At 36.5% G+C, this 24,462-nt stretch overlaps 2 protein-coding genes and 1 long non-coding RNA gene across 4 annotated transcripts; 2 read left to right on the forward strand and 1 right to left on the reverse strand.

Annotated features, from left to right (window-relative positions):
* Nucleotides 1-2,326: 2,326 nt before the first annotated feature.
* LOC110925832 lies at nucleotides 2,327-3,512 on the reverse strand. The gene is made up of 3 exons (XR_002584769.2): nucleotides 3,382-3,512; nucleotides 3,063-3,139; nucleotides 2,327-2,496 (listed from the first exon to the last, which is right to left on the reverse strand). It is a non-coding gene; the product is annotated as an uncharacterized LOC110925832 (long non-coding RNA).
* A 1,925-nt stretch (nucleotides 3,513-5,437) lies between these two features.
* Nucleotides 5,438-9,706, forward strand: LOC110920968 (endoribonuclease LACTB2). Of its 2 annotated transcripts, XM_022165225.2 has the most exons (13): nucleotides 5,438-5,826; nucleotides 6,486-6,633; nucleotides 6,761-6,915; nucleotides 7,024-7,206; nucleotides 7,283-7,358; nucleotides 7,454-7,531; nucleotides 7,646-7,731; nucleotides 7,811-7,884; nucleotides 7,967-8,012; nucleotides 8,532-8,641; nucleotides 8,766-8,940; nucleotides 9,173-9,283; nucleotides 9,448-9,706. In XM_022165225.2, exons 1-12 carry the CDS (start codon nucleotides 5,560-5,562, stop codon nucleotides 9,236-9,238), a joined length of 1,464 nt encoding a protein of 487 aa, XP_022020917.1. In that variant the 5' UTR covers nucleotides 5,438-5,559; the 3' UTR covers nucleotides 9,239-9,283; nucleotides 9,448-9,706. The 2 variants fall into 2 exon arrangements, with proteins under 2 accessions (XP_022020917.1, XP_022020916.1); XM_022165224.2 differs by lacking the exon at nucleotides 9,173-9,283.
* A 10,271-nt stretch (nucleotides 9,707-19,977) lies between these two features.
* LOC110922771 (glycosyltransferase BC10) lies at nucleotides 19,978-21,582 on the forward strand. The gene is made up of 2 exons (XM_022166974.2): nucleotides 19,978-20,743; nucleotides 20,857-21,582. Exons 1-2 carry the CDS (start codon nucleotides 20,066-20,068, stop codon nucleotides 21,499-21,501), a joined length of 1,323 nt encoding a protein of 440 aa, XP_022022666.1. The 5' UTR covers nucleotides 19,978-20,065; the 3' UTR covers nucleotides 21,502-21,582.
* The last annotated feature ends 2,880 nt before the right edge of the window (nucleotides 21,583-24,462 follow it).

The following is a 24,462-nucleotide window of genomic DNA, read 5'->3' on the forward strand; positions in this document are numbered from 1 at the left end:
TGGAAGAATCCACGGATCGAATTAGAATGAAAGGTAAATACATATTATCAGCAGGTATGCTGATAACAACAAAACCTCGCACGCTAAATCAATCGATCTCAACTTCGTCGAGCCATCGGCGACCGTCCGTTGGGTTACCCGGCGATATTTTAGAGAGAGAGAGTATGTTGTTTGCTTCTCACATGTGCCGCCAAAGCTGTAATGTTGTCATACTTTGTGTTCTCTTGTGCATGTGATGTTTTGCCTCTACTCAAATAATGATGATGTTCGATGATGTCATGTTATGAGTGTGATGATGATGATAAGCCTTATGCCCTCCACGTGAGTTGATGCCTTCTCCCCAAAGACCAAAAAGAACTCCTCCAAACCTTGTATATGACGGCTGCCTTCCATGTAGGCATGGATGTATGTGATGTACATATAACCCTCCATGTTTTTCAATGGCCCCACTTAATTGTGATAATAGAGATGTGATATCTTTTGGCTGCCTCTTCCTCACGTGATGCCTCCCAAAAAAATCATTGATGATAATTTCTCTTTTTAATAACTGAATAAATTGTTGACTTCCCTTGATATGCGTGAAAAGAACATGTGTCGTCCAAATCTGCCGTCAAGTTCCTTAGATCTTTTATTTTGAACCGTAAGTTACGGTTTGAGAACGTAGCTTACGTTCTATGGCTTCTGTTAACTTGTTGGCTGACTTCTTACAACCGTAGGCTACGGTTAACATTCTGTAGCTTACGTCCATTCTTTCAAACCCACATGAAACCACTTTATAACTTTCACTTAATAACCAATTAGCCCCTATACTTCAATGTTTCGTGTTTCTTGTTCCTTTGAGTTATCTCCTCAACCCGAACAACTCCCGGTTAACTTTACGTCTCTCTAATAATCATCTGTGCTTGTCCCGGTTCATTACTAAGCACTTTAATTTCCCCATATTACGCGTTTAACCTGTAAAACCACAAGTACTCGTAGTTAACATATTCAAAGCTCATCATCACGTAAAACGCATTCAAACACGTAATAAAATACACTTTAAGGCACGGGTTTCACACTCTCTATCACATGTGACCACATTATAGTCAGGTTGAGCCTCATTGAACCTTATAGGTCACATTTGACTTGTCACAAACCACCGTACAAAAGACATACTGGTCCTCCAGCTGTGTCCCCCTACGGCTGTCACATAGGTATGAGTGTGTGTCGCTGGACCTTATAAGCACGAAGTGCCTGTGGGTACAACACCTTATTACCCTTCCCAGAGTGACACACCTCATTAAGCATAATAGGATCCCATATACCCCTACTGACACATGCATATTGCAGCATTCTCATTATTACCAGTTATGGACGGGTATACTATCACAGTTTAAAAGACAAGTATGATGACTCACCTGATTAGCAATTTCTTAACAGCCGCTAGTAATACTGGGTTATGTCTCAAGGTCCTGACACAATTACATAACCCTAGCTAGGTTAGGTAATGGTACACCTAACTAGTCATTATCATGGTTGGATATTGGTTAACCCTACCTTGTTTAAGCATGGGTGATCAGTCCATGCCTAACTAAGGCTAGGCTACCCAATACCCGCCCCTGACAATAACCCTAGTACCTAAAAATAATACTAACACTACTACTACTAATATATTATTACTAATAATAAAACTAATATTAACTACTAAAAATAAATAATAAATAACTAAACATAAATTTAAACGAGAGTATACCTCAAAACTATCTACGGCACGTTGATGTAGAGTTTCCCTACTCCTGCTCCTACTCGTGCTCCAAAAATGATTACTAACAACACCCAACGGGGTATCGAATAATCGGGATTCTCAATACTAGAGCGTTCCCGTTAAAATTTTGGTGTATCTAAAATCCTACAATTTAACTCCTATATATATATGAAGCAAGCAAGCACCTCAATGGCTATGGCCCGGACAATTGACGTGCTAGCTAGCTAGCTTGACGTGCCAGCTAACTAGCTTAGTTATATTAATTCAGCTGCTTCACTCGTTTTTCTTGTATAACTTTTAAAATATGACGTTTTATAAAACGACGAATATGTCATTAGAACGAGCATATTTTTATCTACGTTTTAACCTAAGTTTCATTAAAAACGGAGTAAGGTAAATAAAATAATATATTTAATTATTAATATTAACGGTCTCCTATATTAGCCAAGGTTTATCAAGATATTTCACCTTTCACACAATCATCTTACTCTTTTAACAATATATGAAATATAAATTACATATTTCACACGTTTATAACCAGCACATTAAGGTTCGGGGTATTACACAAAGCTTAGGACTTGCTATTAAATTGTTAAATATTCATTAGTTCCATGTTAAAGGTTTCACATAACAAATAATTCAAATGAAACAAATACATAAAACACATTGTACAAAGTAGATAATCAACTATAAGTCCATTTCTTGATACTAAGTCCCATTCCTATGTTGATCTCCTCTTCATTCCTATTCACCTGTATCATATGTAAAAAGTAGTTTTGGGATCAACAAAGGTTGGTGAGTGAATCATATTTTTTTTATGAAAATTTTAAGTTTATTTTTGTATATAGAAAATGTGCATATATCCAAATGTAAGTTAATATGTTGTAGGTAAATGTATCAAACCTCAAGCAACCAATAAGCAAATAATGTAATGATTCAAATGAATGTCTGTATGATGCATTGGATAACGATGTTCAATCTCAAACAATAATCAAATCAACTGTATGTTAATGTGCACGGTATTATGGTGTGCTGGTTGTTATTGCAAGATTCGAGCTCAATCAAACGGAGCTGATCTCGTGTGTTGGCAACGTCTAATTCCGCTCATGGTAATGGGATATGGACGAGCCAGTGGATCCATATGTAACTGTCTCATGAATGTAATGCACCAAATGATAAACAAACAATTAACACGTAACACATCAACTATACAAGTTGGTATTTGCACGTATTAAATCATGAAAATGTAATAATTGTAATGTGACACATGATACACCCCAAAACATGTATTAAAAAAGGAAATTAAAGATCCACTCACAGTTTGTGTTCCATTAATCCTTAGTGAAAAACCGCACGAGAATAATGAGCAAATCCAAATGACAAGCGTGATTTAACCTAGACAAACGAATGCAACAAGGAAAGGGTAAACGTTATGCTAGGCATTGCTAAATGAATGAACACGATATGTTGGACTCGTTGGGCCTAACAAGCCTCTATAAGGCTATGTCAAGCCTAAAGGCGAGCCTAAACAAGGCTACCTAAACGAGCCTAATGCTCCTTAACTAAGAACCTAAACGAAACTAATTAAACTAAGAAAACAATAAATATATTAATAATGAAAAGGAAAGGAAAATAACCTCAAAGAAAACTTTACAAAATAAGAAGAGCTTGAAGGCAGCACCTCATCCTTGTCAGAGCGGAAATAAAAACTACTACACACAACACCCAAAGGGGTATTGCACTTGTGAAACCACCAAATTTGGTTATTCCACTTGTTTATACTCAAATTAGGTGTTGCAAGCTATAAGGAACCAAGAAAGGGTATTTATAGGTGTGAAAGGGAACACAAAATGGTATTTGAGGCAATGTGGGACAGATTTAAAATGGGTTTTCGCGTCTTGCAAATCAGCAACAAATACCAAACTTGTTTTCGTGATTCCTGCTTCGTTATAACTCCATTTCGCGCACGGTTTTCGCCTACGTTCATTATTTTCAGAGTGCTATCATATGGAAGAGAGTAATCCAACATTCATGGTGTCAAGAATTGGGCTTAAACCTTGGATCTTGATGCTGGTCAAGGGTTACGTTCTCAAACTTGTGTTTGCGATTCCCGTTACGCTTGGTTTCAGTTTTATGAACCATTTGAACCTACTTGCTCCTTAGTATACCAAGTATATCTTGGAGCTTTAAATGGACCAGAATGATAGCTCAAGGATGGAGAAAAATTGGCAAAAAAGTCACCCGAAAGTTATCTTATGACAAAACTAAAAATGCAACATGTAGAGCTTCTTACTTGTTATCATTTACATCTAAACCCTCCAAAACACAATGTCATATCTTAAGGCATGTATATAATGAAGTTTAGATAATAAGAAGGTCAGGATATGAGTGTTAGGTGTGTACACGAAGTCTCCAAAGTGTTTGATCAACTTAAGGAAAACCTTAGTTTTAGACCTTGAGAGATGAATGGTTGCTTCAGAATACATGGAAATGAATTTACAAACTTGTATAAAACATATATAACACTATAAAAAAGGGTAATGCACGGTACCCCTGACCGCGGAGGGGATAACCCCTCCCAGGCCGCCACCAGACATGCCTGAGCCTGGCAGTAAATACCCTTGCCGAGCCGACCCTTTGAGGGTACTTTGTTTGCCCCAAGGTTCGAACCCGGTACCTCCTGGTAAGAGGTGGGTGTCGGTGGCCAACTGGACTACCCCAGCTGGTTTATAACACTATAACTCACTAGATATGATAACATGTATAAACAAAACATAAATCCGAAACATTTTATTGCTTAACCATTAAATAAAAATACATCGAATATCAACCTAACATATTCATGATGGTCAAGATTCTAATTTGATAGGTAAGTTATCATCAAACTTTGTTAGTTATTTTAAAAACATTTTGCTATAAGTACTTTTAAAAGAAATATATAAAATCATAGTTTTACATTTTTTGTAAATTGAAAGAATTGGTATGGAATGATTATGTGTTTTTATTCTATTGTATTTCTTTAGTTTTCTCTTTTAGTTTCTTAGGCCAGGGGTGTGGTTTAACGTCATCTCGTCATCTCAGCTATTTTAGCGCCCCAGGGCACTGTGGACCACACCGCGACAGTTAAGAGGGGGGGGGGGGCGCTATGGCCCTTCCGCCAGCACGCTAATGAGCAGAATTGGGGGACCCACCTTTTCAACCAATAAATCTCTCTTTTTTTAATTTTGTTTAATAGGGGGCTTTAAACCATTGCATGCAAGTTAAGGAGCGAGGGGGGGGGGGGGTTAAAGACCCCATATGACGTGGCGCCTAGGTGGATCTGGCATGACGTGATAAAGCCTCTAGAGGCTTTATACCACACCCTCCAGCCTTACATGTATTCTGACGAACCAAACGGAGTTTTCATCACGTCTCCGTAGCAACGCACGGGTTGAATCACACTAGTTTTTCCTAAGACCGTCCGTAGTGGGTGTGTTTTTTTCAAAAAAAGCCCCCAAACACGCCCGAAAACGCCGACCAACCACCCCCTGGGCGTGTTTGGCCTGATTTTTGGTTTTGGCGTGTTTTAAATCACGCTTTCAGGCCAAGTTGTTGGCCAATCAGTTTTATCTTCTTTTTCATTGTTCAATGAGATTACACCCATTTTAAAAAACACCTTATAATACTCTATTAGTGACTGACCTGCCACATGACGCAAAACGCGTAACGTGAGGTGTTAACCAGTATATGATCTAATAGTGAGTCTCACCAAAAAACCGGTACAACCAACACCACCGGTGCAAAACAAAAACCCCTAAAATTCCTGATATCCAGCAATGGCGACATACAAGCTCGCTGTGATCTTTACAAACCCTACCAATAGCGACGAATTCCTTCTCGTCAAGCAACCTTCGCCTCCCAAATTCGACGACCAAGAGTACGACTCCTATGTTGACTCCGACCTCTGGGACTTACCGTCAGCAAAACTCCCCTCAATTTCACCGGAATCAGATTCTTCAACTCAATTTGTTCTTAAAGGAGAGGACACGTGTCCTCAGAACCTCAATTTGAGGAAATTTGATCTTCATTCAGGTCTTGAAGAGGTATTTGGTTATGATCTGTAAGATTGATCAATTTTACTACCTGCCATTATTATTATGTAATTTCCTAAGGCTAACTATTGATCAATTTAAACCCAAAAAAAAAAATAAATAAATCCGTAAGATAAACTTGTTTTGGAATATAATTGTTTAAAGATAGATAAGCAACGGTGAAAATTGATGCAGAGCGGAAGCAAAGAAACATGAATAATAATTCTCTAAAAAGGTAGATTAATTCTGAATAAATCTGGCAAGATTTGCCAAATTTTCGAAAATACAAAATCAACTGGAATAAATTCAAATTAACACCATAAATAAAGTCGTAAATTATGCTATTCAGTGATTTACACATTATTAGCTACAAAAAGGATAGTCTTTAAGTTTGACGAAATTGTGGGAAAATCTTGATTGGTGAAATCGTCGAGGGACTCGGAGTCCGACAACTGGGTCAGACCACCTATATGATGGTTTGTCATGTGAAATGTATGATTAGTGGCCTTTCCGTCGTCCGCTCGTGGGCCCGTAACTCCAATGGTAGCCTAAGTTATGCCCGTTTAAAGCTTGAGGTCTTTTGTGGCCCGTTTCCACTTATCAACGCCAACTCTTGGACCCGCTCCTCATCAGTGGTTAATTTAATATTCAAGTTGGTTTCCTGATTGTAGGTTTTGGGACAAGTGGGGTTTGGATCAGTTAGTGATGTAGAATGGAAGTTTTTAAAGTTTGTGGAGGAGCCTAATTTTGGACCAGGGTTTACTATTGAGACTGTTTATGTTATTGGGGACTTTGTTTCTAATGTTGAGACTTTGAAAGGTAATTGGTGGTTATGATGTTTTGTGCTGTCAATAGTGTGTGCTTTAGTTGTGTTTGGTTTGGTTTGGTTTGTAGATGTAAACATTTATGATGACTTTGAAAGGTAATCGGTGAAAGTTTTGTGCAGGCGATTGTCAGTGGAGTAGCAAGGAAGCCTGCTTCAGTTTGCTACTTCAAGTAAAGCCGGCTGGTGATCGTGTCGGGCCTTTAGTAGTCAATGGGCCACTTAAAGACTCAATGCAATCTGATCCGTTGAAAGTGCCTCCAACCTTGCATTGCCAGGTTTGTACGCATTACATACACGTAAATAGGAATCCTTTTAATGCTTGCAGAACTTGTACCCATATTTGATGTCATACTTTATGTAACTGTGGTATACCCGTTCTTTAGGAGTACCCTCCTGGTGTAAACGTTATACCAATGGGAAGCAAAACAGCGAAACCTTTCCGTACAACAAATTTGATTGTATTTGCACCTGGGAATAATCATGTTAAGTCGGAAAGTAGTCATTTTGTTGCTGAGGGGGATGCAATGATAGTAGACCCAGGATGCCGATCTGAATTCAATGAAGAGGTATAGATATAAGTTTTGCGCTTTAATTATGAATTTAGTTTGGTAACTTCTGTACTATTAAAATTGTGACAACCAGCTTGCAGAAATTGTTGCTGCTTTACCATGCAAGTTAATTGTCTTCGTCACTCATCATCATCGTGATCATGTTGATGGTATGTGATTACATTTACAGCAATTAACACAACGGAATTACTTTTACCTTTTCGCTTTTATTTGCAATTTCAATAAATAACAAGTTATTATCCAGGTCTTTCCACTGTCCAGAAAAGCAATCCCGAAGCTTTGCTTTTGGTCCACGAAAATACCATGGGTCGCATTAAAAAGGGTCAGGACATTGTATTACCTTATTCTATAAAATGTTATGCACAGAACAGTGAGCACCATAATACTTAAGCCTGATGTTTTTTTTTTTTTTTTTTTTTAAATTTATTTCAAGCAGATGATTGGTCTGGTAGTTATACGACTGTTTCTGGAACGGAAGAGATTTTCATTGGTGGGGAGAGATTGAGAATCATTTTTGCTCCAGTAATGATCACTTTATATGTTTTCTGTGTTTTGATCAAATTTAAGATGTGTCACACGTACGTAATTTTGATACATACAGGGACATACAGATGGACATTTAGCATTGCTTCATGTTAGCACTAATTCCTTGATTGTTGGTGATCATTGTGTGGGGTAAGATTCTACAACATGATTTCATTTACCAGATTAGTTATCTATTTCAATATTTGATCTCCTTTATATTTATTATTGTTAGACAAGGAAGTGCGCTCTTGGATATCAATTCTGGTGGAAATATGAGTGTAAGTGTACCTATCGTCTAAGCAGTTAATGTGGTAAAAAGTCGGATATCGGTAATTGCAGTGGGATATCGGTAATTTTAATATCATGCTGAATTTGTATATATAGCAATTTAACACTAACAATAACAAATTAACCTTTTGCAACTTGCAAAACGCCAACAATTGTAGCAAGTAGAAACTAATTAAGACTTAAAACACTAACATTAAAACGCTAACGATTAACAATTAATACTTAAAATACTAATAGCAGCAATAAGAAGAAAGACGACTGGTAGAACTAAGAAGAAAGGTACCGATATCGGTAAATATCGCCGATAATATTGGTACCGATATTCTGACCAATATTTTGCACCGATATCTCACCAAGGGACCGATAACACGGCGATATTAACTGCATAGCATATCGTTTATACCTTGTTATTGAAAAAAAAATATATATATTTTTGTTTCTAAGAAATCAGACATTCCTTGTTTCGGACATAAAAATAATTTACAATAAATGCTTGAAATCATTTGCAGGACTATTTCCGAACTACTTACAAATTTATGGACCTCTCACCTAATGCTTTGATCTCCATGCATGGGAGGGTTAATCTATGGCCGAAACACATGCTTTGTGGATATCTCAAGTATGAAACGGATATCCATTCTTCACTATTTGTCTTTTTTAGATAGTTAGTATAATTGACTAAATGGGCATGTAATAAATTTGGTCAAATCGAGTCAGATATTTATATAATTGTTTTATTTCAGGAACCGGAGAAATAGAGAAGACACCATCTTGAAAGCCATAGAAGCAGGCTCTAATACTTTATTTGACATTGTTGCGTATACATATGCTGATGTTGACCGCAGTCTTTGGGTTCATGCTGCTTCTAATGTACGGTTGCATGTTGACCATCTTGACCATCAGAAAAAGTTGCCCAAGGTAAACGTTAGGTTATTTTTGTCATAATATCGTTTTTTCAACATAACTATTGTCTAAACTATTTTACAAGAAATGCAAGTAAATGACATAATAATGTTTACTAGACAACCCAAACTGGCCCATTTCGACCCGTACCAAAATTAGCTCGTCTCAACTTGAACCCATACCCATACCCGACCCGTCCAGCCCGTCCATCTTTCTACCTCTGATAAGTTCATTTGGGATTGTGCAGGACTTCTCTTTAGAACACTTCAACAACAGTTGTTCTCAATTTACCACCCAAGTGGGTAAATTATAATCCAATGGAATGGAATGACCGCTTTTCAGGGCCTTCTTACCTTAGGTTAAATTTTTTTAAACATTTCAACTCGAATGTGCTGTTAAAGTTTATTTTTTTCGACTTCATGGCCTTCGTATTTTTATTCATAACTCCCAGTGTGTGCAATTTCATCTCATAACAGATGACAGCAGTATTGATCATAATATTTCATATGTTGTTCTGTGTAGGAGTTTTCTGTGGCGAAGTTTCAGTCGACTTGCACGGTGCATTTTCTGTCAAAGTGGATTTGGACATACATTAAAAGTTATACTAGTGTCCGGGCTGCTATGTTTCTTGGTGCTGTTACAGCTTCGGGTGTCGCTATGTTGTATTATGTCCACAACAATCAAAATTCTGAATGAAGTTTGAGGCTACTTATCAATTAAGATTATAATATGGTTATTGTTTGTATAGATTAATAAAAAAGAAATATAAATATTAATAATAGATAACTTTAAATACTCATCGGATATAGATGCTCAAAGTTGGGTGTTTGAAACTTATTAGTCGGTTGTCTCGTGATCGGCTTGGTTAAAAGCTCGAACGAGCCGAGCCTGAAACACAAAGTTTGTTTATGCTCGCGAGCCTAAACGAGCCCAAACAAAATTTTAGTTTTTTTTTTTATATATAATATAGTAAAAACGATGATAACATTGGTGACCCGAGCTTTGGCTCGTTTAAGCGAATTGAAGCGAGCTCAAGCTGAGCTTTTAGCTCGTTTGAGGTTGTTATCATAATAACTCGAGCTTTGGGTTTTACTCTCGACCCGAGCTCGAGCTTATATAAGTAGGCTTGAACCGAGCCGAGCTTGAGCTTCATAAAAACATGACGAGCCGATCTCGAGCATAGTCAGGCTGGGCTCGGCCCGACTAGTTTACACCCCTAGGTACGGTTCGGCTTACTGCTAAGTTGCAGCTCAGGTGTCACTGTTGGTCTGTTCGGTATGCTTGGGTGTGGTCTGGTTCAGCTCAGTTGCCATTGATGGTCGGGTTCGGTATTCTTTGGAGCGGTCCAGTTCGGCTTACTACTAGTCCAATTCGGTATGCGACGGATTCAGTCTTGTATAGCACTGATAGGCGCTAGTTCTGCCTGATGTTGGTGCGATGATGACCACTGCTTGGTTTCTCGATATGTGGGTTAAAACTTAAAACTGAAACATTAAATCAATTGACACATGGGTCAATGGGTGATGTTTCAACTATTTAACTAGCAACTTATTTGAGATGATACTTGAACTGCTATAACTTGATGGACCTTGTATCCAAGTAAACACACGATTTCCAACAACAATTTGGCATACAATTGAATAATTTCAAGTTCGATGGTCTACTCCGGCAATACTAACTGCCTTTTTGTTGTTGTACATCGGTAGACAGTTTCGTTCGCCGAGAGAGACACGAAATCCGTGTTAGCTTTAGTTTATTTGTTTGTTGTGGGCTTTGGCCCGTTAGCCAGTAATGTTTATTTTCTTTTCACTTATACTTAATGCTCTCTAATACAATAAATCTTAACCACTTTTCTCGGGACATATTTGTCGATCAACAATTTGTTTTAAGGAAACTTTGTCCAACATGGCCTCTACGTCTTTTCTTCTACTCATTCTTCGCGTTTCTTTATTTCTATTGTAGTAATCTTGTAATTTCCTTTCGTATTTATTTATTTTCTTTTCACATAGTAATTTAGTATCGCTACAATAGAAATTTGATGAGCATCATGGATAATACTCTCCATCACTTAAAGTATACTTTTCAAGCATCGAATGTTGATTTTATTTACAAGTTACTCAAAAGCTTTTGTTTTTGATGATGTTGTGAATAACTCATCTATATTGTTATATTGTTGATTATCCGTTTGACAAACATTCTTAAAATTTTTTGTAGAGAATTTTTTTTGGTGATATATGTTACATTAATACATGGTAATACGACTTGAGCTATACACACCATATTATCCTGATATGGTAAATTTGAATTTCTCTTAATTATCTCGAGACCACAATGTTCTCGGATGTATTGATTGAGCTATACACACCATGCTATCTTGATACGATTAATTTGAATTTATCTTAATTATCTTGAGACCACAATGTTCTCGGATGTACTTAGGGTTGTAAACAAATTGAACGTTCAGCGAACAGTTCGTGAAGCGTTTGGCGGGAAGTTCGCTTATGTTCGTTCGATTAGCTTAACGAACAAACACGAACAAAAAAAATTGTTAGGTTAGCTTAGCGAACGAACACGAACACGGGTCTCGTTCGTTCGACTGTGTTCGTGAATGTTCGGTAATATGTTTGGTTATGTTCGTTCTTTTACATTTGTTCGTGTTCGTTTGATTATATTAAAAAATAATAAATAATAAATAATAAACCTTTTATCTAAACATATTGAAAACTTGAAACCCTGTTTTTTTCTAAGTTAGCTAAAATTTGGATATTCTAAGACTTTTTTTTTTGGATAATTACTCTAAGTTAGTTAAACTTTCAGTAATTATGTCTAACGTAGTTAAACTTGATTCATCGTTTGGCGGTTGTAGTAGACTTCTTATGTTTTTATTTATCATTTGATGATTGTATTTAACTACTTATGTCCAATGTTTAAGGATAACAATGTTTTTATTTTCAAGTTAAGTGTCCGTTTACGTTCGTTTTTATTTGCTTGCGCTTGTTTGTGTTCGAGACCATTGTTCACGAATTGTTTGTGAACAACTGAATTTCCTTAACGAGCGAACACGAACATAAACTTATGTTTGATATGCGTTCGTGAACAATTCGCGAACATTTTAATTTCCTTAACGAACGAACACGAACATGGCCTTGTTCGTGTTTGTTCGATTCGTTTACAACCCTAGATGTATTGAATCATCGATCTTAATCACCCTTCATTTTCTGTCTATAATACTATGTAGGTATTGTGTTGTCCGGAATTTATATAATTTATTAACTAGTTATTTAGTACTTTTATAAAAGAACATAGAAACCATCAATTTCAAGTAAACAATTCACCAAGCTTTAGTTGATTCAAGTCAAATAAAAGCCAAATTCAGCTCGGTAGCTCGGATTGATATGGTACATCATATCCTACTCTATTCAAGGTTTCACACCTATAAAAAGGATATCATTCCCCCAATGTAAATAAATAAATGAAGGAATGTAATGGAATCAAGAAAAGAGATCCTCAGTTGATTAAACAAATGGAAGTCATAATACTATGGACAAGAAACCATAGGATGAGAGGGTTTCAAGGGGAATCTACTTTCCCTATGGATTCAAAAATCAAACATTAACGTGTAATGATCGATCAAAGTCAAATAAAATAAAATCAAAAAAGGTTTTATTAAATATACATAACATTATACTATGTGACATCGTAATAAAATATACCATAATTTGTGTCCATATATATTTATGAGTAAAATGCACGGATAGTTCCTGTGGTTTGGTGAAATTTCACCTTTAGTTCTCAACTTTTCAAAATTACACTCTTAGTCCCTGTGGTTTGACGATTTGTTACTCGGATAGTCCCTGGAGTGGATGGGGGTTAGTTTTCTCCGTTAAGTCTATGTGAAATTACTAAATTACCCCTTGATTTTATTAAAATATAAGAAAAATTTATAAACACAACTGTGACTCTCTCTCAGGAAAACCCCCCACCACCTGCCACCACCCACCCCCACACGACCACCTGCCACCACCTACCCATGCTACAACAGTGGTTTGGGTTGTAGGGTTCCGGCGATGATGGGTACCTGTGGTATTGTTGTGGGTTTCCGGTGAGGTTTTAATGACCGACGCACTGTCGTCCACCACCACCATCAGATTCCATTAACCACCACCTGCAATCTAACCCCCAACTCCCTTCGTCTGCTGTTCCCCTTCTAATTCCCTATCAAAGTACGTAATAATCGATCTCTTCAATTTCACAATCTATTTAGCCCTAATTGCTTGTTGAGTTGTTTTCAGTTTCAACTCCGTTTATTAGCAGATAATTAAGCAGAAATCGTAGATGTAGGTGTTTGATGTTGATAACTTAAAGTGCTTACAACTGAAGTGTTGTGTTGATGATATAGTTAGTTACAGACTAGTAGCTTGCTGTAATTGCTTCTTGAGTTGTTACTCAGTTTCAGTTCAGTCGTTGATTAGCAAATGATTAAGTGGAGATTGTAGTGATTGAACTGTTTGTTCTGAATCGTTTTCCTTCAATTGACATTTCACTGTTTGTTGACGATAGAGTGGTAGGTGAAGGGTAATTTTATCATTTTATATCCATTTAACGGAGAAAACTAACCCCCATCCACTCCAGGGACTATCCGAGTAACAAATCGTCAAACCACAAGGACTAAGAGTGTAATTTTGAAAAGTTGGAGACTAAAGGTGAAATTTCACCAAACCACAGGGACTATCCGTGCATTTTACTCTATATTTATTCTAGGTAACGAATTAGATGGGTTACACATCAGAAAGTCAGGAACACGCAAAAACAATCTATCTTTATTCTAGGCAACGAATTAGATGGGTTAAACATCAGAAAGTCAGAGACACGCAAAAACAACTACATTCAAATGGATTTATAAATAGTTTTTACTATCTTTTCTAAAAATTATAAAAAATGTGTATATTAAGTATGAGTTTAAAAATCATCATCAAGCTACTAATCCAATTGTTTTTGTATACTAAAATGAAATGGGTACAAATGTTGTTTAGATTTGGAACGTGGATTCCACAACTAATGCACTATCATCGACCACTAAGATTTAGCCACCAACACCCCCATCATTTGCACTCCTATTTGCATTGCTTTTAAGTTCATATTTTAACAGACACCCACAATCGGTTTGTTTGTTGCTATTTCTATTTCAATCATACCAATATATTTTTCTTTACTAAAAGCAAATTTGTTTTAGCTAATAATTCGACAACTTTTTCTTAAAGTTATATATTAAATTTATTAATATATTTCTTTTTCTTTGAAAAAGTATTATGTCACACATTACAACATGGTATGTTATTATATTGAGTAAACTGCCAGGGCCGGTCCTGATAATTCAAGGACCCTGTACGATCCGAAAAAAAGGCCCTTAGACCTAACAAATTAAATTATATAAACTATCTTTTTTTTTAAATTTTGTATTGTTTATTAGGTTAATGGATCAATATCCAGTATTTTACATTTAGGCTAGGCTTTATAGATTAATATTGTTAATATTTTTTTAGATTTTAAGTTCGTATATATTGGGCCAAAATTATATTAATAAAAAACAAAATTAACAAATGCAAAGAACTATCAACGATGAGAATTCCTTCAACAAAAAGTTTTAGATGTTTTGAGTTTCATTTTCAACAAAAACTTACATTGAACAATTTTGAGTTTCATTTAAAAAAAATAGTTTCATTGCCAATAACTTTTTAGATGTTTTGAGTTTATTTTCAAAAAAAAAAAATACATGAGAAATCTTTGAACTTCATTCTTTTTATTTTAAAAGTTATTGGATTTTATCACCACCCAAACTATTGGCAATTGACCGCTGCCACCTCCAACTATCACTTTGACGTCCGTCACCCCCAACTTAACACTTAGTGTGTTCAGTCACCACATCGTTAACTGATCACTTATTTTAGATCCCGTTACTATACTTTTGGGGGTGTCATAGGGATCTTAGGAAGGTTTTAGTGATCTTACGACACCCCAAATGTATAGTAACATGATCAAAAGTTAGTGATCAATTAACGAAGTGGTGACAGAACACACTAAGTGTTAAGTTGGGGGTGACGGGCGTCAAAGTGATAGTTAGGGGTGACAACGGCCAATAGTCAATAGTTAGAGGTGATAAAATCCAATAACCCTTATTTTAAAATGGATTGTAAGTAAATACCAATAGTTTCATTGCCAATAACTTTTTAGGTGTTTTGAGTTTATTTTCAAAAAAAAAAATACATGAGAAATCTTTGAAGTTCATTCTTTTTATTTTAAAATGGATTGTAAGTAAATACCAACCCTATGATGTCATTAAGTTAAAAAAGGCACAACAATGAATAATAATTAACAAAGGAATAATAATAAAAACACAAAACAGAATCACAAAAGAGACGTTTAGACAACGCAAAGAAGAAGATAGCGGGAATCGAACCTGACAACATTACATTAGAGAGCCGCACAAGAACTATTAGGCTAAGCCGGATAGTATGTTAAAAATCCAACTCAAAACGCATATATATAAAATATATATACACATTATTTTTCAATTTAGTACCCTCGGGGAATACGGGCCTGGGCCGGGAGTGCGGCTCGTCCACCCCTAGGGCCGGCCCTGTAAACTGCCAAAATGGTCTCTGAAGTTTGGTCACTTTTGTCATATTAGTCCAAACAAAATTCAAACCTTTTGAATCTGGATCTCTATAGTTTCAATTTTGTTGCCATTTTCATCCAAAAACAAAATCTAGTTAGATTTTTCAGTTAACATCCAGTTTTTTGTCTTTTTCCTTCCTTTTAATGAAGACAAAATTGTCAGATTTTTTTAATTTGTTTTAATAAAACGTTAAAAGATCATTTTACCCTTCATTAAAAGAAGGAAAGCACAAAAAATCTGGATGTTAACTGAAATTTTGACTTTTGATGAAAATAGCAATAAAATTGAAACCACAGAGACCCAGATTTAAAAGGTTTGAGTTTTCGACTAAAATGACAAAAGTGACCAAACCTCTGAGACCATTTTGACAGTTTACTCTATTATATCTGGTTACTTTGATACAAAATGATTATTGTGGTGTTTAGTAACTAGAATTAAAATTAGGAAACGAGTTGCAACAGATTAGTTAAAATCAGGGGTGATTAACTAAATTTAATTTTCACGAAAAAATCAGTTTCCTTGCATTTTTTATTGGTTAGTTATGTGTTTATATTTGATAATCTTAACTATTAATATAAAACTAGTATTTTGTCGGCCGCGCGTTGCGGCGGCGGGTGAAAACATAAAGTAAGATAAAACACGATTCGTAAAACGCAGTGCGTAAAAGACAATTACAAAAAAGTGTAAAACACACAAAGTGTAAAACACAATGTCTAAGACATTTCTTAAAACACAATGCATTGATATTTGCAAAAGTAGGAGTTGTAGTCTAGGGGTTACAATTGCAATTTTTTAAAAGTTGGGCGGGTGTAAAAATGGAGTAACAGTGCAAGGGGTAAAAAAGCAAAGTCTAAAAAATACAGTGTAAAAGTATAGGGGTGGTGGCGGAAATGTGTAAAAGATGAGGGGGTGTTGGTAGAAATATAAAAGAAGAGGGTTGGTGGCGTAACTGTGTAAGAGCTAAGGGGGTGATGGTGGAAAACCAAAGTAGAGGATTGGTGCTGAAAGAATTTGAAAGATGAGGTTGTGGTTTTGGAATTCAAAGTAAAAGGTATAGGGACTAAATTTGTCATTTTATAAAACTTTAAAAGTACCAAAGTAAAGGGGCTAAAATTGCAATATCGTTAAAATACAGGGGAAGGAAGGGAAAGCCGGTGGAAAATCCACCGATTTTGTCTTTTAAGATTGTATACAATTTGTTTAAATATGACTTCAAAACCTTTATTGGATATTGTTTTAGGAAGTGCGACTTAACTTACATGAATATACCCATGACCTAACAGCCTAGTGGTATGGTGTTTGATCTCATAAAAGTTATGTAAGTTTAAATTCTTTCAATTAAAAGGTTAAGTTGTATTTAAGAGTATTGTTGTTAAAAAAGACTTACATGGGTATTATTGAATCTTTGGCCACTTCCAACTTTTGGGTGATGCGAAAGAAAATACATATCGGAAAATATTCCAAAAATAATTCATGTGTTTTGTATATATTATGGCTTTGGTCAATAGTTTTCGAATTTACATCTTAGATCAAGTTCGTTTATGCATCAATTGTTACCATTCCATCTTGGATTTTTTAAAATAAACGACTCACTAATAGGAGTAACCGTTAGAGCAACTTCAATGGAGCATTTTGGACCGAGACGTGACGCTGAGTTGGTTTTCTGAAACGAACTAAGGATTGGAGAAAACCGAACAAGAGCAAATGGAGTCCATCTCTCACATCTCTCTTTCTCTCACTCACACAAGTGGTGTATGAAAGTGGACATAGCATTAGGAAGAAAATCGATATATTTGAAGTATGAATGGAAATCTGATGTGACAAAGCGAACAAACTAGAGATGCTTTTTAGTGAAAAAGAGAAATATTTAAATAGGTCACCTTCGTTATATATGTATTTCAATTTGTCATTAAATAAAAGGTCACCAAATGTTGTTCAATTTGTCAAGCAAATTCTAAAGAGTATAAATTGTGAAATTTATTATAAGAGTTCCATTGTGTATGTACTTTTCTAATAACACATACCCCAACAACAAAGATGCTGCATTGTGGTTGCGAACCATCTTGTTTACTATTATCAATACTTAATTTGAGTAAAAAATATATATATATAACTTGTATACATAAAATACTGATTTTATATATTATTTATATAAACTATTTTGATGAAAATAATATTGTAACATGATTGTAAACAGTAAAAATATAACTTGATTTTGGATGAAAATGAAAACAAAATTGAAACCACAGTGACCCAATTTCAAAAAGTTTAAGTTTTAAACTAAAATGACAAAAGTAATCAAACTTTAGGGACCATTTTAGCAGTTTACTCTAAAATCATTTTGTCTAACCTTTTGGTCAAATATTAATTAGACCAAGCGTAATGGGGCGTTTTTTTTAAAAATTTTTGCCCGAAAACGCCCTATAACGCCCCACCCCCCATTACAGGGGGCGTTATCAGGCGTGATTTTCGAAAAAAATTGTCTCCGGCGTTTTAAAAATAACGCTTAATCGTGTGAGGGCCACCATCTTTCGACCGTTGCTCAAACGGTAACTTTCTTTATTTTTATTTTTTTTATTTTAAATAATTCCCACTATATATATTTAACTCACATTCACACCATTTTTTATACAAAACTTCACAAACTCTCCCACTTTCTTCCAACTTTTATAAAAAAAACCCACTTTCTTCTTATTTTTATACAACCATGCATCCTTTCCGCCCTCCTTTTGGTGTCCCCGCTAGACCCGCAAACCCGAACACAACCCAACCGCAAACCCCATTCAACCTTCAAGACATGGACCCGAGCTTTTTAAGTTACGCGGCTTACTTAAGTGGCGCCCCTCCGTTTGTTCCTCCAACTTTCGGCTATGGTCAAGCCGGCGGGTCTCAACCGTCACAACCCGAAGCCGAACCCGATGTGGAAGTCGTACCGGAGACGCAACCCGAACCGGTGCAAGAAACATCGAAACACGGCAAAAGGTCGCATAAGAAGAAGGATAAGGACGCACCGAGGCGTACAAAAAATATAATCAAATGGACGAAGGAAGAGGAATACGCGTTGACTCGGGCGTATGTCGACATTTCGGAGGACGAAGAGACGGGTAAATATTTTATATAAATATTATTTTACTTACTTTGTTATTTTATTTTTTAACAAACAACTTATTATTTTTTTTTTTTTGTAGCAAACTTTCAAACGGGTCCGGTTTTTTGGGATAGGGTTCGTGCACTCTTCTTTAGCACGTGGGGTCAAGGCGAACATCGGGACAAAGACTCGATTTCTAGCAAATGGACCGACATAAACAACAAGTGTCATGCGTTTCAAGAAGTCTTCCAACGTAACTACGATAATCGCCCGAGCGGTGAAGGTGACGTGGGGGTTTTAACGAAGAGTTTGGAGGAGTTCGAGAGGACAAAAGGCCCTTTCACGTACTACAAGTGTTGGGAGCTACTTCGAAAAATGCGTCGCGTTGATCCTTGCGCAAATGCGTCGCCAAAAAATTAAAGAAAAATATGGACTCTAGATGATATTAATTTTTTATGTTTTTTTTTTTATTTTTTTCAGTTATTTTTCTGTTTTTTTTTTATTTTCAGCTTTTTTTTTTAGTTTCGGTTTTTTTTTTAAGTTTTTTTTTTTATTTTTTTTTCAAGTAATGTAATTTTTTTTTTAAATTAATGAATGTTATTTTATGTTTTAAATTAAAAAAAAAATAATTGTGAAATGATTGTAAAATGATTGAATGGGGCATTATGGGGCATTATACCACTACACCACTTTTGCTATAATGCCCCCTTGCTGACTAGGACGCCACATGGCGCAAAACGCCCCATGGTGGGGGCATTATAGTGTTATACCACTACACATGGTCTTAGAGCACTTATAATAAAGATATTTTTAAAGAGTGTTTTTGGGTGTCACAAAATATTTCTTTCTTTAAGGGGCACTCCCCTAAGAGGGGAGTCCCCTCTCTTACACATAACCAATCATCGTGTGCCACGTCAACTCCTCTCTTAAACTCCCCTAACACCCTAAATTGATGGCGGCACTCCCCTCTTAGGTGATTTGGTTTTTTATTATTATAAAAAAAAGAAAAAAAAAAGAAAACTTTTCATTGGTCCACTCCTCCCTCTCTCCTCCTTCTCTCCTCCCTCTCTTCGGTGACTTCACACCGATTTCACTCCCCCAAACCACTCACCTAAGTGATGGTGGCGGTGTTCCTCTTATGTGAATGAGGTCACCGAAAGGGGTCACCGAAGGTGCCCCTTACACCCTAAGGAAACCGAGTAGAAAAAAAAAAAGTATGTATCTAGAGACACGAATAGCCCCCACGCTTGTATATAATAACATCGCATGGGTCCGACCTTTTTGACAGATTGCTTTTCGCTACACCAATCAAATCATTTTCTCCACTTATTTCTCCCATCAATACAACAACACCACTTTCAAAAATTCATTTCACAATGAAGAACATCAACAACATCAACAACAATCATAACTCACTATCCACCCTCTTCAATGCTAGATTACATTTATCAAATCTTTTCTCCGTAATTATTTTTTTCAGTTTCGGTTTATGTTTTGGTATCATCCTCACTTTCCATTTAAAAAACGTCTCATTCAATCTTCAATTCACACAATTATCAATATCCACCGACACCAACACCAACACCGACACCAACACCAACACCGATACCAATACCAACACCAACACCAACACCAACACCGATACCAATACTGATACCAATACCTATATCAATACCAATACTGATACTGATACTGATACCAATACCAATGTTGTTGTATCATCGCCATCTCCACCACCACCACCAACGTCACAGATAGAGATCGGGATGGAAAAGTGTACATATCTGACGGATGTAACGCGTGAAATGACCGAAGACGAGTTGATTTGGAGAGCGTCTATGGTTCCTAGAGTGACCGAGTATCCGTTTGAAAAAACACCAAAGGTGGCATTCATGTTTTTGACAAGGGGATCGGTGTTGTTGTCACCTTTGTGGGATTTGTTTTTTAAAGGGCATGATGGTCTTTTCAGCATTTATGTTCATAGTTCCGGTTTGTCTTCCAATTGGACAGAGCCAGAAGAGTCTGTTTTTTATGGCCGGAGAATTCCCAGCAAGGTGTGAATTTACCTTTTTACCCCTTGCTTTAGTTATCTTTTTTTTTTACATAAGTTATTTTTAGTAAAAAGTAATGTACAATTTTTATTTACATTTTTTTTTATAAAATGTAGGATGTCGAATGGGGGAAAGTAAGCATGGTTGAAGCGGAGCGTCGGCTACTAGCTAACGCGCTACTCGATTTTTCAAACCAACGATTCGTTCTCCTCTCGGAGTCATGCATTCCGCTATTTAATTTCTCGACGGTTTACTCTTATTTAATCAACTCTAAACATAGTTATATCGAGTCCTATGACTTGGCGGGACCAGTTGGTCGAGGGCGGTACAACTGGAAAATGCACCCGACGGTTAAACTTCACGAATGGCGAAAAGGGTCACAATGGTTTGAAATGAGCCGTGAGCTAGCAATTGAGGTGATATCTGACAAGACTTATTTTCCGGCCTTTCAAGACTATTGCAACGGTTCATGTTATGCAGACGAGCACTACTTGCCTACGTTTGTTACACTTAAATATGGGGAAATGAATTCAAACCGGACTTTGACTTATGTCGATTGGTCAAAAGGTGGACCTCATCCGTCGCGGTACACGAGGTACGATGTTACGCGGGATTTTTTGGAGAAGTTGAGGAGTGAAAGAAGTTGTGAGTACAATGGGAGAAGTAACGAGACGTGCCATTTGTTTGCTAGAAAGTTTACACCACATGCTTTGGACAGGTTGTTAAGACTGGCACCAAAGATTATGCAGTTCAACTCATAGCTCTTTCACAATTTTGTATTCATTAATTATTTGTTATTCTGATTTACCGGATTAATAATAGAATCATATATTGGATTTTTTTTAGTTTTCTTTTGGAAGTTGTATTTTGTTAAAGCCAGAAAGAACTAGGCAATGAGTAAAGTGATTTTCTAAATGTGTATGGTTTAAGTTATTAAACTTTTAAATGATATATTAAACGTGCAAATAAAAAAGCGCCTGTTTTTGTACTTTATGAAGCTTATTTGAATTTGAAAATCTGATGACTCAAAAGTTGGATAGAGTTGCCACTTGTTTGATCTTTTAGAACTAGAGTTATCTATCAATGCAAAAGTTGTGGACTAGATCTCCCCACACATTTGTTTTTATAGTACTAGAACAAATCCGGATATGTGATTTGGTGAAGCCTTTGGCCCAAGTCAATAAGTCGTTTCAAAAAGCAATCCCAAACATGCCCTTACTAAGCTTGATTACGGTTAACAATTCTTTAGGCATAATCTTTGTAAGAATATTAAACAAGATGTCGGTATTATTAGGCTACGTAGATGATACTAGCTAATTGCTAATAAAGACATGGTTATTATTTCTTTTAACAAGTTTTCAAAGCTAAACCACCTATCAACTTACGTATGCAAGGATTTGAATCCAGACCACAGTTGCGGGGGACAATCACCATACCACTAGGCCATGGGTTAAAGACATGGTTGTTTTAAGGCTAGAGAGATTTTGTATTCCGTATTCACAAATATCAGAGAGAGCCTTGATGAGTAATTCTCGGTCCCACACGCCAACGATAGCCATGTGTTATAACATGATGTGGAAATTGTTACACCCACTATGTGTTACTGCTGAGAGATTCATATAAAAGTAGCAGGCTTATTCTTACATATGGGCTAGGGTTGTGAATCCCACCATGTAGGCACGGTGTTAATGATAAAACTAGTACATTAAGTTTTAGTGTAGTACTCTATGTATGTAGCTATACTTATTTCAAAACTTTAGTGGGCTGAGTGACTGTTGGGCATAACCCCACAGTTAGGCGTTTACACACATATAAATGTCTGTAAAAAGTATTGTGTTATGTTTACAGTTAGGCGTTTACACACATATAAATGTCCTAAAAAGTATCGTGTTATGTTTATTTAGTTATGTGTATTACGAATGTCATCCCTTTCGACTTTGTTTTCAAGATGGGAACAAGGAAGAATGGCCCTACGGACTTCGGTTTCAAGATGGGATTAAAGATGAACGACCAAAAGGAATAAGTGATTGCAGTATGATGATGTTAATATTCAATAAGCGGGGGTAAGTTAAGGGCAAACCGTTTCATGGCTTGTGATAATTCCAACTCCAAGTCAATGTTTACATATAAAGCCTTTGTTTTGGGCCCCCCCTTTTTTTGTGTGTGTGTATAGTTAAATCGGGGGCGGTAGTAAAGTGGAGACCTAAAACAAAGACTTGACCACCCTCCCCTTGAGGGGACGGTGATTGAAAAAAAAAATGTCAAATGAAAGAAAAAGAGCATTGGAAAAATATCTATAAGTTTGAGAAAGAGGATGAATACCAATGTATCCACTTTACGGGTCATTTTGCAAATACTCCTACTTTAAACCAAGCCCCATTACAACCCTCTAAAAACCTTCAAGTATTTGCTAGTTGTTGGAGATGTGATACTTATCAAGCTTAATTTTAAGAAGTTATCATTCGACAGATCCTAGCAACACTTAGTTGTGTACTAGGTTCCGCCTTTGTCCAAAACTTGTAGGTAATTCAAATGACATTGCAACAGAACGCAAGATATTATTAGCTAAATAACGATTTGTATTGCTATGACAACATTACAAGGACGCTTTTCAAAATGATTTTCAAGTATCTTTGGAGGTAATTTTGGTGGTGCAATGGGGGCAACTATATATTTATGCTACTCAAGTTCCTACTCTGTAAGTTCCTACTCAATTATATATCACTCTAGCTTCATAGATCTAAAGGTTTCTATGAAAGTCTCCACACCTTTCCAAGTTCCTTTCTAATCTTTCCATGCCTTTGTGGTCCAGTATAGAATAATATTATTTTTGATAATTATCTTTTGTGGTGATTTTATCCTTAATTATAGGATCCTAGCCATGTTTATTTTCCTCTATATATGTATTCGGTTGTTACCAACCACAACCACAGATGCAACAATTTCAATAAAATCATTGAATTATCTCTTGCCATATTTTTCTATATGGTATCAGAGCAGGCTTTTACCTAGCTCTTGATAGATCGAGGCATGGCAGGAGATGATTCCTCAAATAAAGCCAAGGATGGAGAAGGGTACAGTGGTTCGATTTCTCATGAGTCACCGTACTATCTTCATCCGTCCGATCTTCCCAAACAATTACACGTAAACGAAGTCCTAACAGATTACAACTATGCAGATTGGAGGCAAGAGATGATGAACTTCCTGTTTGCTAAGAATAAAATAGAGTTCGTAGACGGGTCGATCAAGAAACCGGAGAAATCATCCAAAGATTATATGCCATGGATGCGTGTGGATGCCATGATCAAAGGTTGGCTAACGACCGCGATGGAAAAGAACATCCGTAATAGCGTGAAATACGCTAGCACGGCGTCAGAAATATGGTCAGATCTCGATGAACGGTTCGGAAAAGAAAGTGCCCCCAGGGCATATGAAATCAAGCAGAAGATTGCAGGAACTCGTCAAGCGGGAAACTCGGTGTCTGCCGACTTCACAAGCCTTCGGTCGTTGTGGGATGAGGCCCAATCAGTTCAACCTTTTCCACAGTGCTCATGTGGTAAATGCGAATGTGAGGTTAGGAAGAAGATTTTTGAACATCAAGACAAGGAGCATTTGTATGAGTTTCTCATGGGATTGGATAATGAGTTCTCCGTAATCAGGACTCAAATATTGGCCACTAAACCGATCCCATCACTCACAGCCGCATATCATATGGTGCATGA

This window comes from Helianthus annuus, chromosome 17 (genome assembly GCF_002127325.2).
Source record: "Helianthus annuus cultivar XRQ/B chromosome 17, HanXRQr2.0-SUNRISE, whole genome shotgun sequence".
Lineage (NCBI taxonomy): Eukaryota > Viridiplantae > Streptophyta > Magnoliopsida > Asterales > Asteraceae > Helianthus > Helianthus annuus.